This window comes from Cyprinus carpio, chromosome B6, assembly GCF_018340385.1.
Source record: "Cyprinus carpio isolate SPL01 chromosome B6, ASM1834038v1, whole genome shotgun sequence".
Lineage (NCBI taxonomy): Eukaryota > Metazoa > Chordata > Actinopteri > Cypriniformes > Cyprinidae > Cyprinus > Cyprinus carpio.
In genome coordinates this window covers 7,605,373-7,622,293 of record NC_056602.1, presented here as the reverse complement: position 1 = coordinate 7,622,293, position 16,921 = coordinate 7,605,373, and the positions used below count along the sequence as shown (strand labels likewise).

The 16,921-nt window shown below is 39.5% G+C and overlaps 1 protein-coding gene across 1 annotated transcript; it reads left to right on the top strand.

Moving 5' to 3' along the window:
- Positions 1–2,451: 2,451 nt before the first annotated feature.
- Positions 2,452–13,725, top strand: LOC122137641 (xin actin-binding repeat-containing protein 2-like). The gene is given in 8 exon segments (XM_042725492.1): positions 2,452–2,583; positions 2,813–2,869; positions 2,871–2,882; positions 3,069–3,135; positions 3,242–3,345; positions 4,058–7,496; positions 7,499–13,138; positions 13,631–13,725. Coding segments are annotated over 8 exon segments (9,546 nt in total).
- Positions 13,726–16,921: the final 3,196 nt, after the last annotated feature.

Genomic DNA, 16,921 nt, shown 5'->3' with positions numbered 1-16,921 from the left:
AATATTTTAAATATAATATTTTTTTTTAATATGGTATATATTGTATGTAAGCTTGTTAAAAAAAAAAAGGGGACTGCCGCTTGTCTCACAATCTCACAATCTGGACTTTTTTCTCGCAATTGTGTGAGTTTCTATTTGCACAATTTTTCTCAGATTCCTAGAATCTTGCAAATTGTTCACTCAAATTCTCAAATTCTGTTTTTGTTCCGCCACTAAAGAGATACAATAAAAAAGGTAACTGTGAATTTTTTTTCTCAGGTATGACTTTTTTATATAGGTTATATAGTTTTGATAGTCTTATATCTTGCAATTCACACTTTTTTTCTGAGAAATGCAAGTTTACATCTCACAATTTTGATTTATATCTTGTAATTTTGGAATTGTGAGATAAAACTCAGAAACTGCTATAAAAAAATGTCAGGATTGTGAGAAAAAGTAAAAAAAAAAAAAAAAAATGAAACATTACCTTTTTTTTCCATGATGAAAATAAACTGTAATAGATAATTACTACAGTATTAATCGGAAACAAAATAATTATATTTTCATTATAAAGCAGCCTTGTACATTAACCCACGTACATTTCTGGTTAAAACACGGATACGTCAATAAATATTTTCATGTCATGACTGATAATCCCCTAAAGGCCAATAATTTGAGAATTCTATTACCATGATGTTAAAAAAAATTAAATGCTTCTGTTATAAATGTTTAAAGTTTTAATTTCTGCTAATAATTTATATTTGACAGTGTTATTTGTTCAAGCTTCTTGGTATTCATAAAAAAGTACTTTAAAAGAGTGCTAGTTGACAGATAAATGTATCATTAGTGATAATACCAATACATTAAAAAACATTAAAAATACAATTTGTTACCGATAGATATGGTAAATTATATTGTGCATCCTCCCTAATCTCCCATGTAATATATGTATTGTGCTTATATGTGTACAACCCTTGACCAGAGCTGGTAGTGGTGATAGCTTGGGTGATCCAACTTTGAAAACCATGATTGCAAGGAAGAAAGACATGCATGCTTTATGACTCATTTCTCATCTTGTCATTGGAGCCATCTATAGACCTAGGAGAACAGAGGAGAGAGTCAGCATTAGCTGTCACAATACATCCCTGCTGTCAGTTTGACTTTGTCTGGCTAAATTTACTCTTGAAAATATGACAGATAATGTGATCTCTAATCTAACATTAGTTTCCCATGAACCAGTCATGAGACCTGAGTCAGGGTAAAGAAATGCATTTATTTATGTTACAGGTTCAGGTTTAATAGCGAATGATGCACACCCTGCAACCTGAGTGTGTCTCTGTATGTATTTCAGCTGCGGGCAGCGCAGGTGTTTCACCATCAAGAAAGGGACAGGCCGAACATGAGGCTGATACTGTGCCTCTCAAGCAGATGACTGGCCCATTATACCAAGCTGCCACTACCAAGGAGGAGATAAGCCCATCTGTGGTATTTAACAGCATGAACACACACACAAATACGCATGAACATATGCTGGCCCACACACTCATATCATATTAGACACAGATTTCCTACTTCTTGTCTAAGGCCTTCCTCTTCCTATTTAATATTTACAATTTAGGAAAAAATCCTTTCAGTCCATATAAGCATGCTGTACTTAATGGCTGTGTAATACATAATAGATGCATAAAATACACATTAAATGGATTTGCACTTTATTGATCCCATGTGGGAATTTGGGTTGCATTAAATAATGTGAGATGGCAGTTACTGGATGAAGTGGAGTATTATTTATTACAAAGTGTCCCAAACAATTTGTGCTTGTATCCTAACCAGCTAAAACCATGAAAAACCTTTGTTTGTTGTTTGATTTTTACAGAGCCTTTTCTTTGATATACTATTACAGTTTTTGTTATTTTTATATTTCCTTTTTAATTTTCCTTTTAAAGATGTAGAAATGTATTGTGTTTTTGTAATTATAGGCCTATTTTTTATAATATGTCTATTTCTGGAGTGCTGTGGTGTGGAGTGCTGCTCATTTTGAAATCCCATTGGTTTCAAAATCCTCTGTATATTAACTATCAAACATGTTCTGATGTTTATCATTGTGTTGCATTCTGCATAATTTTTACTGTCTGTGTGGAGAGAAAAATTTCTTGTCATTAGAATTCCGGTTAGCTTTATTGGTAAACAAACTCTATTTCTTTAAGACCTGTACAATAATAAATAATTTAATACTAAAGGATTAACAACAACGAATACTGATGCAACTTGTCAATGTATAATGTATGTTTAATAATGTGTGTTTGGTTCTAAGGAAAAGAGGAAATTAAAAACTTTGTTTTCAACCTTGTAGCTCCCCCTAGAGGAGAATCATATGTCTCAAATCTATTCTATGTATATTTCTGTATGGTAAACTCAAAATGTATATATATTTATGAATGTGTCTTACCATTTTATTTTGTGTTTCAAGTCATGGATAGCTCTGAGCCGTGCTCTCTGCCAGGCGGACTGGCCAGCATCAAGAAACAGTTTGAAAGCCAAGAGTTCAGTTCCTCTTCTGCGTCCCAAAGCACTGTTACACAATACCACTACCAACAGAGACAGGTAATGCAGATAAATACACAAGGGATCCACAGCACTAACTCAATTGAACCAATAAAGACTAAAACAAGACTTGATGAAAAAGTACAGTTTGCAATGCTACTGAATCTCCTATCTGGCAATTAACAGTTGTTCATGCAATAAACATGACTAATTTTCATATCACAAGGCATTGAGCAGTTGCATATTGTGAATGTTTGTTTAACAACAGGTGTTCTCTGTCTTTTGACAGCAGGTGGTGAGCTCATCAGAGGTGACGGTACGAAGCAGTGTTAAAGAAAGCAGTACCCTCAAATGCTCAGGTATACCCATACAAAGATGAAAACCCCATAGGTGCAATGCCCAATAAAAAAATTCTGCTATGATTTACGCACTCACTCTAATGCTGTTCCAAACTCAATACAGTTTACTAGAAAACCTATATTTTGCCGACAGACATTCTTTTTTTAGGTATTATTAAGGTGTGCTGCTCACTGTTTTCATGTTAGGTTTCCCTGGACCAGAATGTTCATCAGAGTGTGTCCTCAAGTTTTGGGGATCATTATGATGAGAAAGGTAGTGTTCAAATGTAGTTTACTACAGTTTAAATAACAAATTGTAAGTTACCTAATAACTGTTTTGTAATTTTCTCTTTCTCATTTCATTTTTTAACCTTTTAAAGTGATGGTAATTGGAGGAGAGAATTTGCCAAAAATTTCTGCTCAAGCCCTGAAACAGCAGCATGAAAAAAGTATTGAGGAGGCCACTCCACCCAAACATATCAAGGTAAAAAATGACGTATACCGATGAAGACAGTAAACTGTTTTACCTGCAGTGGTTAAAAATATATGGGTGTTTCTTTAAATTAAGGCACTTTTTTGTTCTTGGGGACGGGAAACAGATTTTCCCATTTTTTTCATGTGTCACACAACTGTCTTTTAAATAGAGTATAGATGTTACTGGTTTATCTTTGTCAGAAATCCAGAAGTTATGAAAATTAATATGAGAAATAGCTAAATTAAGCTAAAATCACGTAAAAATAAAAATAGAAAATGCGCAAGTCATCAAGCAAGACGTGATATTAGCTTTAGCAAAGCCATTTTTTCCCCAAAAATGCTTAAAATGTAATTTACAGAATTATGTTAAACACAATAAATAATTTGAGATGTGGTGGAATTGATACTTTATTGTAAAAAAAAAAGGCCTATATATAAAATAACAAAATTATTTTTCGATGCATATCTCAACCGTTGAAAAATTAGTGTAAAAAAATGTATTTTAAGCCCACAGGGCTAAAAGAGCCCATATTTAATGGAATGCCCGTATGTTAATTGTACATAAATCAACATAAATCTACACTGACTATTCTATTCAAGCATATTTCTTTCTATTACTCTTTTCTCTGCTTACGCATAAAAATAAAAGTAGAATAGATTTCATGCACAAGATTATGTATTTATAAAGATTATGCTTGTCTTTTCCTTTTATACCAACAAAGATTGATCTCGATTACAACCAGTTTCCTTGGGCCCCAGTTAATGTTTCTTCAAAGACTACTGCCACAGGTAGCTATGAGACCATGTCTATCACTAAAACATTGCAAGAGGCCTCTACCTCCTCTGTGTCTTCCTCACAATATGAGGCTGTGGAGCAGTTTTCACAACCGGTATCTACCACACAAAAGTTTCAAGTGACTTCCCAAGTCCCAGAACTTTGTCCTTCCCCTAAGCCAACAGATGCACCTACTCCAGCCAAATATGCTGTCAATAAAGAGCAGTACTCTAAGCAGAGGAACCTCTATGAACTTAAGCGCCTCTACAAGCACATTCACCCAGAAGTGCGTAAAAACTTGGAGCATGACTTCTTCACTGAAGTGACAGACACAGAGCAAACCTATGTAGACAGTGATGAGGAGGTGAGCAGAGACATTCAGCAAGCACGCTATGTTTTTGAAAATAGTGGAAGTACCAGTCCTGGCAAGTGCATAAGTCCAGAGAGAGAGTATTTGGAGTGGGATGAGATCCTGAAAGGTGAGGTGCAGTCAATGCGCTGGATGTTTGAGAACAAGCCCCTAGATTCCATTAAAGATGGAACACCAGATGAAGATGAGGAAAGGAACATAGCCCAACAAGAAATCATTGCTGGAAAAGATGTAAAGTACACTACATGGATGTTTGAAACACAGCCCATTGATGCTCTAGGTACAGAAAAAACAGACTCAGCAGAACACATTGGAAAACTAGATCTAGCAAGGGGAGATGTTCAGACTGCAACGTGGCTGTTTGAGACACAACCACTTGACTCACTCAACAGAATTTACCAAGAGGATGAGCAAGAGACACAAGTGATGTATGCTAAAGACATTGCAGGGGGTGATGTGAAAACTGCTAGGTATTTGTTTGAAACACAGCACCTGGACACACTTGGACACACTGAGACTATCGATGAAAGTCACTTCCTGCAGCTGAAATCAGAGCTTGAAGAAGTAAAGGGTGAAGTAAAGAAAACAACCAAGATGTTTGAGACACAACCCATGTGTGTCATACGAGGTGATTCTGGTGAGATGCTGGAGATAACCAAGGTGCGACGTGAAGAAACCGAGAAAGGTGATGTCAGGACATCACGCTGGCTCTTTGAAACTCAGCCTCTGGACCTGATCAGCAAAGATCCAAGCAAAGTAAAATTAATCTGTGGGGTCTCCATGGAGGAAAATTATCAGGGTGGGGTAAACAGGGGAAGTTGGTTGTTTGAGACAAGGACACTCGATCAAATCAAAGATGAAGAATGGGAAAGTACAAAGATTCAGAAGGAAGAGATTTTAGGAGCAGATGTTAGGAGACACTGCATGATCTTTGAAACACAGCCAATGGATATACTTAAAGATAATACCAATGCAAGACCAATGGAGCCAGAAGACATCATAGGTGGTGATGTTACTTCTGCTAGGCATTTGTTTGAAACAGTGCCAATGGAGAATCTTAAAGAGTTACCAGAAGTTGGCAAGTTACAAAAGGTGGTAGCTTCAGAAGAAGAGAAAGGCGATGTGAGACACCAGAGGTGGTTGTTTGAAAGCAAACCTCTTGAGCAGATCAGAGAGGAGAAGAAAGAGGTGACAAGGACTATAAATCTTGAGGAGCTTGAAAAAGGTGATGTCACCAATTACAAGGAAATATTTGAGACCATGGACCTGAGCAAATGCACAGATGCACAAAAAATACAAGTGGAGGGTGTCATCTGTGGCTCAGTGAAATCAAATAAAGTATTATTTGAGTCAACACCATTGTATGCTGTACAGGACAGCTCAGGACACTACCATGAAGTTAAAACCGTGCGCAGAGAGGAAGTTGTAAAGGGAGACGTGAGAAGCTGCAAGTGGATGTTTGAAACCCGTCCCATTGATCAGTTTGATGAGAGCATCACTAAGTTCCAGATAATCAAAGGAATATCTAAAGAGGAAATCCAATCAGGTGATGTCAAAACAGCCAAATGGCTTTTCGAAACCCAGCCACTAGACGGCATTAAATACTTCAACTTAGAGGAAGAGGACAACAGGAAAAATGAGACCATTGAGATCCAAAGAGGTGACGTTAAAACATGCAGATGGTTGTTTGAAACTCAGCCAATGGATGTCTTGTATGAGAAAGTAGAGACAAAGACTGAGGACACCACAGACGTCCAAAAAGGAGATGTTAAAACCTGTACATGGCTTTTTGAGACTCAGACTCTTGACAGCAGCAAGGATGAGTCTGAGACGATCCTGAAAACTTGCACAGTAAAGCAAGATGATGTAAAAGGTAAGGATGTACGTCTAGTGCGTTTCCTGTTTGAGACTGAAAACCTAGAAAAAACCATCACTGATGACGAGGATCATAGTGGCTTTAAGCGAATCACTGAGATTGATATTCACTCTGGAGATGTCTCACGAATGAAATACATCTTTGAGAATCAGTCATCTGATATCATGACCTCTACATCTGAGGAGACCATGCAGAAACTCAAATGCTGTCAAGCAGAGGACATTCAGAAAGGAAATGTGGTGAACTGTACCCGAATGTTTGAAAACCAGCCAATTGATTCCATCAGGGCAAATTCTGAAGAACTCAAGGAGTCACGCACAGTAATAGATATTCAGGGAGGTAATGTAGATAAAGGTCGCTTCATTTTTGAGACATACTCATTAGATAAGATTCAGGAGGAGGCATCTGACACTGAGATCAGCAAACTCCAAAGCATCATACACAAGGAGATTGAGAGAGAGGGGACGTAAAAAAACTACACCATGATGTTTGAGACTCAACCACTGTATGCTATCAGGGACAAAGAAGGACACTATCATGAGGTTACTACAGTCACAAAAGAAGAGATTCTGCGAGGAGATGTGGTTGGGGCAAGATGGTTATTTGAAACAAAGCCCCTAGACTCAATTAGAGACACAGATGAGGTTTATGTCATCAAAGCTGTTACTGAAGAAGACATCCAAAAGGGTGATGTCAGCACAGCCAGGTGGAGGTTTGAAACTCAGCCTCTAGATGAGATTGCAGAGGATATGAAAGTTGCTGTTAAAACAGTAGCTGACATCCAAGGGGGGGATGTGAAAACAAACAAACAGCGTTTTGAAATGGATGACCTATCAAAGAAATATGTGAAAACCGTTAGTGTCAGTGAGATTCAGAGAGGTAACGTGAGAAGCTCCACATGGATGTTTGAAACACGTACTATTGACAAGATCCGGGGTGAAGGTTCGGAGTATGACGAGATGGAGAAGGTCACACGCGAAGAAGTGGTAAAAGGTGATGTTAAACAATCTGTGTGGCTCTTTGAAAAGGAACCACTTGATCGCATCAAGGAAGTTGATGAAACAGATACTGTAATTTCTCGTGAAGAAATCCCAAAAGCTGATGTGAAGACAACAACATGGCTGTTTGAAACCACTCCCATCACGAGTTCAATGAGAGCAGTGTGGAGAGAAAAGAGATTGTTGGTAAGAGCATCAAGGCAACCCTAGAAGAGCTGTATACTCAGAAAATGGTTGAATCACAAGGTATTCTAATCGAGGCAGATGAGATCGGAGATGTCAGAATGGCTAAATACAAACTTCTAAACCAGGACACTCCAGAGATCCAGAGAGAAGAAGTAATACATGGAGACCTGAACAATATTATGATGAATCTGCTCAACAGACGTGAGACAACAGAGAGGGCAATCACCATAGACAAGGAGGAAAGAGGAAATATCAACTCCATTGTCCAACAGCTCTTTAATCAGAATATGAGTGATAATCTTGAGAAAGAGCAAATTATCAGAGGAGACATCCAAGAGGCAATTAATAACTTGCTCAAGCAAGAAGGATCTTCCAAACGTGGCATTCTGATTCAAGAAGATGAGAAAGGAGATGTGAAAATGACCATATACTCACTCCTCAATAAAGAAAGTGAGAGCAATGTTGAGAAAGAGGATATAGTTAGTGGAAATATTCGTGGAACGCTGCATAGGCTGCTGGGTAGTGCTGATGCAAAGGACCCGTCCTCTAAGATAACTGTGGGAGAAGCAGAAAGAGGAAATGTCAGTTCATTTTATTCTACGTGTATTGAGTCTGGAGCCCTGAACTACCTCAGGCAACTTCAGGTGGGGACTGATGACATTGTTGAAGAAAAAGTTAAAGAAATGATTATTGGAGGTGATGTAGAGCAAACAAAACAGATTTTAAGAAAGAGCCAGCAAACAATAGGACGAACTGTTGCTGAAGATGATATTGTACCTGGTGATGTAATTAACACAGTACAGGTGTTTATGATGGAACCCGTATTATCCCTGCATAACATGCAGAAAGTGGAGATAGTAAAGGGAGACTTGAGAGCAACTCTTGACTCTCTCACGCAAGCTGTTAACCAAAGTGTTGTTGTAGAAAAAGAAGAGATAGTCAAAGGAGATATCTGCACAACACTTAGGTCTCTTGAGGAGGCTCAAAACCAACAGAAAGAAGTAGAAAAGCCAGAGATTGTCCCGGGTGACATCAGGGGTGCATTAGAATCTCTTGAAAAATCATCATCTGCAAAGACTGAAGTAATTATTGAAGATGTGGTCCCAGGGGATATTAGAGGAACGTTGAAATCCCTGGAGGAGGCAAAGCAGGCAGTGAAAGAGGTTGAGAAGGAGGAGATTGTTAAAGGTGACATTCAGACTGCTCTCCTTAGTCTTCAAGAGGCTTCAACTGAAAAGAGGGTGTTCCAGCACCAAGTGAGTGAACAGGGTGATGTGAAAGGTACAATTCAGCTCTTACTGGAGCCAACCTCATCCCCACGTATGCAGAGGAGGCCAAGCACAGAGGGTGACATAAAATATTCCATCAAATCACTTTATGAGCAGGAACAAGTGCAAATTGAAAAAGAAGAGGTGATTAAGGGAGATGTTCAGGGCACCATTAAATCCCTGATGAAGAAGAAAGAGCAATCAGGCCACAAATCAAAAATGAATCCTCACAAGAAAGCTAAAGTTCCAATTAAGAATCCAGTTCCCCCTCAACAAGCAGCCCGTGAATGCCCCACTGTACCTAAAACTGAGGAAAAGCCAACAAATCCACCTCCAGTGAGAAACATGCAGCAGAGCAGCACACAAAAGACATCTGAGATCAAATCTTCAGAAAATCAGACTTCTTCTGAGGATTATCATTCTACTACTAAACAGATGACAACAGCTGTTCATGCACAAGAGTCCTCTCAGAGCTCTCAAAAGGTAAATGTCAAGGAACAACATATCAAACAAAAACAGAACACTCCTAGTCCAGTGCTAATAAAGAAGAAGAATTTTGGAGGTCAGATGAGTGGGAAGAAATCTGAAATTGCAGCTGTGTCTTCAGCAAAGAGTGCTTCAATGGAAGCATCACAAACTAATATTAGCATGAAGCAAACCGAGGAGACAAAGACAGTCACAAAGGTTCAGACGACTGTGACAACAGAACAAACCAGTGTAACCCAAAAGCAGAACATCAAGAATTTAAAATCTGAAAAAAATGTTAACAGTCTGAACCGCAATCTCAGTCCCAAAGGAATGATAAAAAAAGTGAAACCACAGCCAGAGATTCACTTTCCACCACCTCCGAGTTCTCCTCCACCTCCCTCTGAATCAGAACTCTCTTTGCCTCCTCCTCCCTCACCAGTGGCAGAAAGTGATGTCCAGCCAGCCCTCTTACCACACCCTCCTCTAGTCATGAGACAGGACAGTGACCTTCCTCCTCCACCACCTCCACCCCCTGTAATGGAGTCAGACACCGTATTCTTTCCACCACCTCCTCCACCCCAAGACCTCCTCCCTCCTCCCCCATCTCAGCAGGAACTCAGCTCTGTTGCCCAACCTGAAAAGCCAAAAGGCCGAACTTTATTCAAGGTGCCAAAACCTGAGCCTCCCAAGCAACCACAGCCCAAAACATTTAAATGGCAGAAAAAACAACCTGCACCTACTCCGCCACCTCCACCTCCACCTCCTTCATCAGTGGCAGAGCAGAGTGAAACAACTGTATCAAACTTAACCACAGTTACCAAAACTACAGAGAACATGACCAAGCAAGAGGGATTGGTTAAAACAATTGAAGCTCTGGTTCCACATATTACTAAAGTTTCATCAGCACTCCCTGTGCTACAATCAGGAGCTGAGGAACCACCACACCCTAAAAAGGTATTTGCACCAGTGAAACTCCCACCTCCCCCCGACCCTTCAGCTCAAAAAACAAGACCTGCAAGTAAATTCAAAACACCACTCATGCTTGCAGAAGAAAGATATCGCAAACAAAGAGAGGAGGCTGAAAAGAACAAGGGAGAAACTACTCCCACCTCACCCCCACCTACTAAACCATTTAATGTCAGTGAAATGAAGGTTGAAGCAGAGTCAACCACACAGAAAGATGAACCGCCTCAAATGACTTTTCATACACAGCAAGAAACACGTAAAGAACCAGAGGCTAAACAGAAGCCAGCCATGCTTCCCAAAGAAACAGCAGAAAAACTTGCCCCTCCAAAAAGTCCACAGACTCCACCAAAGCAAAAGCCACCTGCTAGTTTTCAGATAAGCAAACCTTCATTTCCAAAAGTTGGTAAGAAAACAACCACAGAATCCTCTAGCACTGCATTAGATAAAAAGCAGGCATCTACCACTGCTGCCTTAGAAATTAAAAGCTATCCAGCCCCTGCAGTTTATGCACTTTCTGTTGCAGAGCAAGTTGAGAATACAAAAGCTGACTCTATAAAACAAGAGAGCATCCAGGCCACAAAAAACATTCAAAGCCAGATCACTGCTTCTGCTCAAGCAGAAGAGATCAAGAGTATAGAGACTTGTTTGGCTCAAGAAGTCAAGAAGGTTCCTTCTCAGACCACAAAGATCCCAAAAGTGACCCCTAGCTTTAAGGTGAAAACATTCAAGGTTCCTACGGTAGAGAAGCCAGACACAGTTCAAACAATCAGCACAGAGCAAACAGTCATAGAAACAGGAAAAAAAGATGCCTCTCAAGTGTCCATGAGTCAGGAGGGCCTCCAAATATCCACCAGTGCGGAAGTAAAAATTGAGAAAAAGGAGGAAATGAGACAAACCAAGCAAGAAACCAAAATGGAAGTCCAGTTGAAGAAGCAAAGACATACATCAGTCAAGCAGCCACCACCCGTGGCACCAAGACCATCAGTTGAGATACATCAAATACAACCAGCAATATCAACTGAGGTACATCAAGGACAAGGGCAGACATCTGTCATTCAGTCACATCAAGCAGTGAGAGAGGAACACGTCCAGATTCATGAAGAGAGGATGGTCACTCAGAGCACAGTTCAACAACAGAGCACTCAACAAAAAAGTAAATTCCAGATCAAGAAGCCGGTAAAGCCTCCACTGCGGCCTCCAAGCAGAGAGGAGGCCATAAAACAGTCAGTGCAGAAAGAGGAGCAAAACAAAACAGAGATTACAAAAACAGCAGAATCTGAAATAAGTGCATCAATGACAACTGAAAGTTCTTATGCACAAAAATGTGAAGAAATTAAAAAATTGTTGTGCTATATCAAAGAGTTTGAAGGAGCTCCTGCAAAATTGAACCCAAAGTCATTACAGACAATGCTGAGTATCATTCCTGATTGGCTAGTTGGTTCTGAAGAAAAGGCTGATTTAAGCCATACTCAGTACAACAAGCAAAAAATGAGAGAGGTCATAATCTATGTGCAGAACCTTGCCCTGGCTAAACTACATTTTTTAGAGGGAAGTTTGTCCGTTTCAGAGATGGCAAAAAGTGAGTCATCACAGGAAAAGAAAATAGTTGGTGGAGCCACACAGAAAATATCTAAGATAACTATTGGTTCAGCAAAAATAGAGACTCAGAAGAAAGTAGTGGAGGAGAAGAAGACAGAGTGCCAGAGTGAATCAAAGATATCAGAGCTTAAAATGCCACCTGAGCTAAGAATGCGGACACCGTCACCTACATTCATCTGTATTGAGTCCGCCAAGAGGACAGACTCTCCATTGCAAGTGACTCCATCACCACCTCCCTCTTACAGGTCGGGCACCACACCAACACCTCCACCTCGCTGGTCTGAAACACCAACACGTCTGAACCAATCCACACCTTCCCCTACAATGAGTCGCTCTGAGAAACTAGCTAAACTAAGAGATACCACAGCCAAACTCTCACAAGGCATGACTCCACCACCCATGCCTTTGCCAGAGTACATGATAAAGGCCCAAACAGATCTGGAAGGGTCTCGCTCATCAAGCTGTTCAGAGATTACCTTTGAGACTCACATGATGGAATCATCCCTGACAGATGTCACAGATATCCATGGAGACTCCATGATGACCGTAAAAGGCAAGCGTGAGTTCTTTGAAGAGGCTCAGAAATCAGAGGTCTGTCGTACATATGTACGCAAAGACCCTATTGACATCCCAGAGCGTCTTGGACCAGATACAGAAGATAACGAGCCAGAGATCCCAAAATCCATTGACGCCCATGAGAGAATGTTAGAGGACTTGCCCAGGGTTGACCTGTCCAGGCTTGTTAACAAATTTGAGTCACCCCAGCCTAAAGTTTATGTCCGGAAGGATCCCATTGTGATTAATGAGAGACTTGGAAGTGACACAGAAGATGCTGAATCTGAGAAGAAGTCATCTTTGGTGGAGGACATACCAAGCTTTGATATTAAAGCCCTCAAGAATGTCTTTGAAATGGGTGAGCAAGCCCACCAGTACCTAAGAGAAGAGAGAAAGATTCTTGAGAAACAAGATGAAGCACCTGAAGGATTCTCTCAAACTAAATCTGCAACTGAGCACTTCTCCACTGTAGATGAGTTTGGAAACACTGTAACAGGCTCAAAAACTGAAACAACCTCCCACTCTCGGAGTGTGACAAGCTGTGGTGATCCACCAACTTACGCAGATGTAGTAAAAGGGAATGTCCTGGATGTTCCACCAGAGGCCTCTGCAGAAGAGTTACTAAAGAGCTTCCAGCAGACATGGGCAGAGAGTGAAAATGTCTTCAAAAACCTGGGCTTCACTGTGTCTGAGCAGCACAGATCACAGACTGTTTCACACCAGCACCAGACTGTGGTCACTGGTAAATCTATGTGACGAGCATGGAAAGGTTAACAAGAGTGCAGAGTGATGACTAAAACAGTCATGGAGTGTTTGCATTTGAAAAATAGTGATGCTTTAGGCATTCCTGTATGTACTTTTATTTTGATCTTTTAGTTTGTGTACTTAATAGAGTGCTGCTAAACTAGATAGTCGAAATGAATATGATTTTTATTTTGTTATTATTGATGGAATATTTGTATATCTGTAGTATTGCCCATTATATGTAACAATGTCGTAATGTGGTCTTTGCATTTATATTGCACCTCCCTAAATGCATGTAGTGTTTAAATGTTCTCATTCTAACTACTATACTAACAGCTTCTTGTTTCCTTTTAATATCTTCTAACTTACCAACCTCTGCTCATAAAAGTATAATGAAACTGTCTGGTGTCTGTCCATGTGAGTTTGTGTATGAATGTGTGCTAACAGATTTAAAAGCATTTTCTGATGCTAGTCTCTCTCTCTCTGACAGAAAATACGGGTGCCAGAGTCCGAACTGTGTCGGGTATGTCGGAAGAGGGTGTATCCCATGGAGTCTCTCATAGCAGACAAGCAAAACTTCCATAAAAGCTGTTTTAGATGTGCCCACTGTTGCAGCCAGCTAAGGTAGAGGCTTCTTTTTACATGAATCCTATATGTTTTCAACATTTTAATTTGTTACAGTGTGAAATAAGATGGAGAATGCTGAAAAGTTGATAGGCATCATAATTCCATGCAGGTTTATTTGATTTGGGTGTTACAGTATGAGTATGTGAGCTGTTCTTGTTGTAACGAGAAGATACATTATATAGCCATCTAGTTTATATCAGATTCAAATCTGATATTTGTGTATGGCTGATATCTCATATTTGTGCTTTTCTCTCTACTTCAGTCTTGGAAATTATGCTTCTCTCCATGGACGAATGTACTGCAAGCCACACTACAAGCAACTTTTCAAGTCTAAAGGCAACTATGATGAAGGGTTTGGAGAAAAACCCCACAAAGAACTTTGGAGTACAAAGAATCAGAACAACTCATCAGAGACAAATAACATGAAAAACAACCCTCCTGTCAATTTTAATGTCAAAGTAACTCACAGTCCACAAGAAAATGACCCCAACACCACAGAGAGGATGACTCAAGAAAAGATGAATGATGACATTAAGAAACCAGCAAATAAAATGGCAGTTGTGTGGCCACCCCTCAGCGATTCCCCAAAAAAGTCATTTAATGTGGAGGGTGAAATAAAGGTAGTAAAACCTGTCTGGCCCCCTCAAGTAGAATCAGACCTTTCGGGTAAAGAGAATAATGAACCAGCAGTAAATAAGAGGCAAACTCCAATTACCAGTGGAAACTCTGCAGAAAACGTCCCTAAAGAAATTGGTGGAGAGCTTATGTCACCCATAAATATGCCAGACAAATCATCTACAGATGCTAAAATAACTCAAGAGACAGAGGAGCCAACACCAAAACCTGAAACTGCTGAGGGGGGAGAGGATGCCAGTGAAACAGGCAAAGCCACTGAGCCCTCCAATGAAAGCCAGCAGACCACAGAGCAGAGAAATAATGAGACAACTCAAGCAACTGAGACAAAAGAAGGAAGTGAGATAAATGGTCAAAAAGTTGAGGAGGAGTTGGAGAATGGAGTCATAGAAGGATCTAAGAATGAAGAAGAAAGTGACAATGCAAACATATATGAAAATGGTACTAAGGAAAGTGAAAAGAAAGTGCAAAGTGAAATAAATGAGGGAGAAGAGGTAAAAGTGACAGCGATAGATGGTGAAATACCAAATGTCCAAACAGCCAATGGTAATGCAAACAACAACAATAATAACAACAACAGCAACCTAATATTGGACAACAAGGCCAGTTTGGCAGGAATTGATGAAATTAAAGAAGAACCAGAGCTGCTGGACTTCTCCTCAGGGTCACTTCCTGCCCAGGAACCATTTAAAGAAGAGATCAACAGTGAGATGATGGCTTCTGACATATTCCAACAGCTCCAAGATGACAGCTCTGTCTCATCACGTGCCAAATACTCACATGACATAAAAGAGGCAGAACAAGAACACCCCAAAACCAAAACACTGGTTTGCACTGAGACAGATGACAACCCAAAGTTTAGTGCCTCACGTTTCTTAGATGACATATTTGCAGGTTTTGATGACAGTTCTAGTTTGTTTCCTGAATTTAAGGATGACATCCGTAGCAAGGAATCAGCTTCATCTCAGCTGGATGACCTTCTGGATTTTGGAATAGAATCAAAAGGGGAAACGGGCCAACACACTGAGGCGGAAATGAGGAAGAATCCGCTCGATAAAAATGACACCAAAGATGCTGGGCTGCTGAGTGAAGCCAGCAGCCTCTGGCAGGATGAAAATGACTTCTTGTCCGTAGAGGATCAAATTAAACAGAACCGATATTATGATGATGATGACTGATGAAAAAGTAATAATTAACACTGTTTAATCTGCCATACACTCATTTATACACAATCAAAGCTTCAGTCAACATCCTTTAGAACACTATCAAAGCTCTGTTCATGGAGAGATGAATGTTAGCATGCTCGTATTGAATTTTATACTCAGCTCGCAGCAGACAGCACATTTAAACACAATCTGAACCTTTTAAAAAGCTTTATTTAAAGCACCTGGTGTGCAAGATAAATTGGGGAAATATGAAGATAGTGTTTTTTTTTTTTTTTTTTTTGCTGTAAACATTTAATTCAGAATTCATGTATCTTTGCCTGTGTCTGTTTTCCAAGTTGCCTGCAAGTTTGCAGATACTCTTTTACCTTCTTTCTAGAACATTCATTCAAGGGGTTATCTCTGCTTTTGTTTGATAGAATTCTCGACAGAATGTCTGTCTTAAGGTGGTTAGAACGAATTGTTTCTATTATACTGCTACTGCATTGACAATGAATAAAAAATATGTTTCTGGAATTATCCGTTTTATCTTTTGTGTTTCATCAGCATCATGATCTGTATTTTCATATGAAAGAAAAAAAAACAGAAAAAAAATGCCAAAAACGAAGTTTATTTATAAATTAGTTGAAAACCTACCCATAATTCAGTAGTCAATGGAATTTAATGTTGTTAAGATAACACTTTATAACTAACCCTCATTAGTTACTGTTTTGCAAGCTTTCAGTAGTATAAAGTATTTGAGTAAATGTAATTAGTTATTTTACTTAATAAGTTGCTTTTTGTCTAGCCTATTTGTAGTTTTACTTAGTATCAAATACATTGCCACCTTACTCTCTTCTTTTTTACTACATTTTTGAAAAAGTATACAGTATGTACTAATTTACCCCAATACATTTGTGATGAGTAGCCTAATGAATTTACTCCTTCCCAATTATGTTTTAGAAACTGCAGAGAATTCATGTCAGAATCAAAGCAATCATCACCAATTGACAATAAATACATAAAATAATAATTAAAAAACGGCAGTATTGTGTATGTAGCATTAGTACTATTTTATATATTAGACAATTTTATATTTTTATAAATAAATGCAATATGTAAACTACAGTCCAATACTCTGTATTCAGTTATCAGACTTGCCTTATCTAAAGCAGGCGTAATCTTGACCTGTGCTTTGTAGAGAGAGGTTGCAGTATGAAGTGGAGAGGTTGGTCCAGTGAGCAGTAGGGTAGGCTAGCACTGATTCGCCTTCTGCGGGCGGGCTGCTGATTGGACAGCGCTCTATAACGCGCCGCAGCGCACCACCTCTCACAACCATTCGATTTCGACCGCTTGGTCAATACACTGTGCATTCGGAA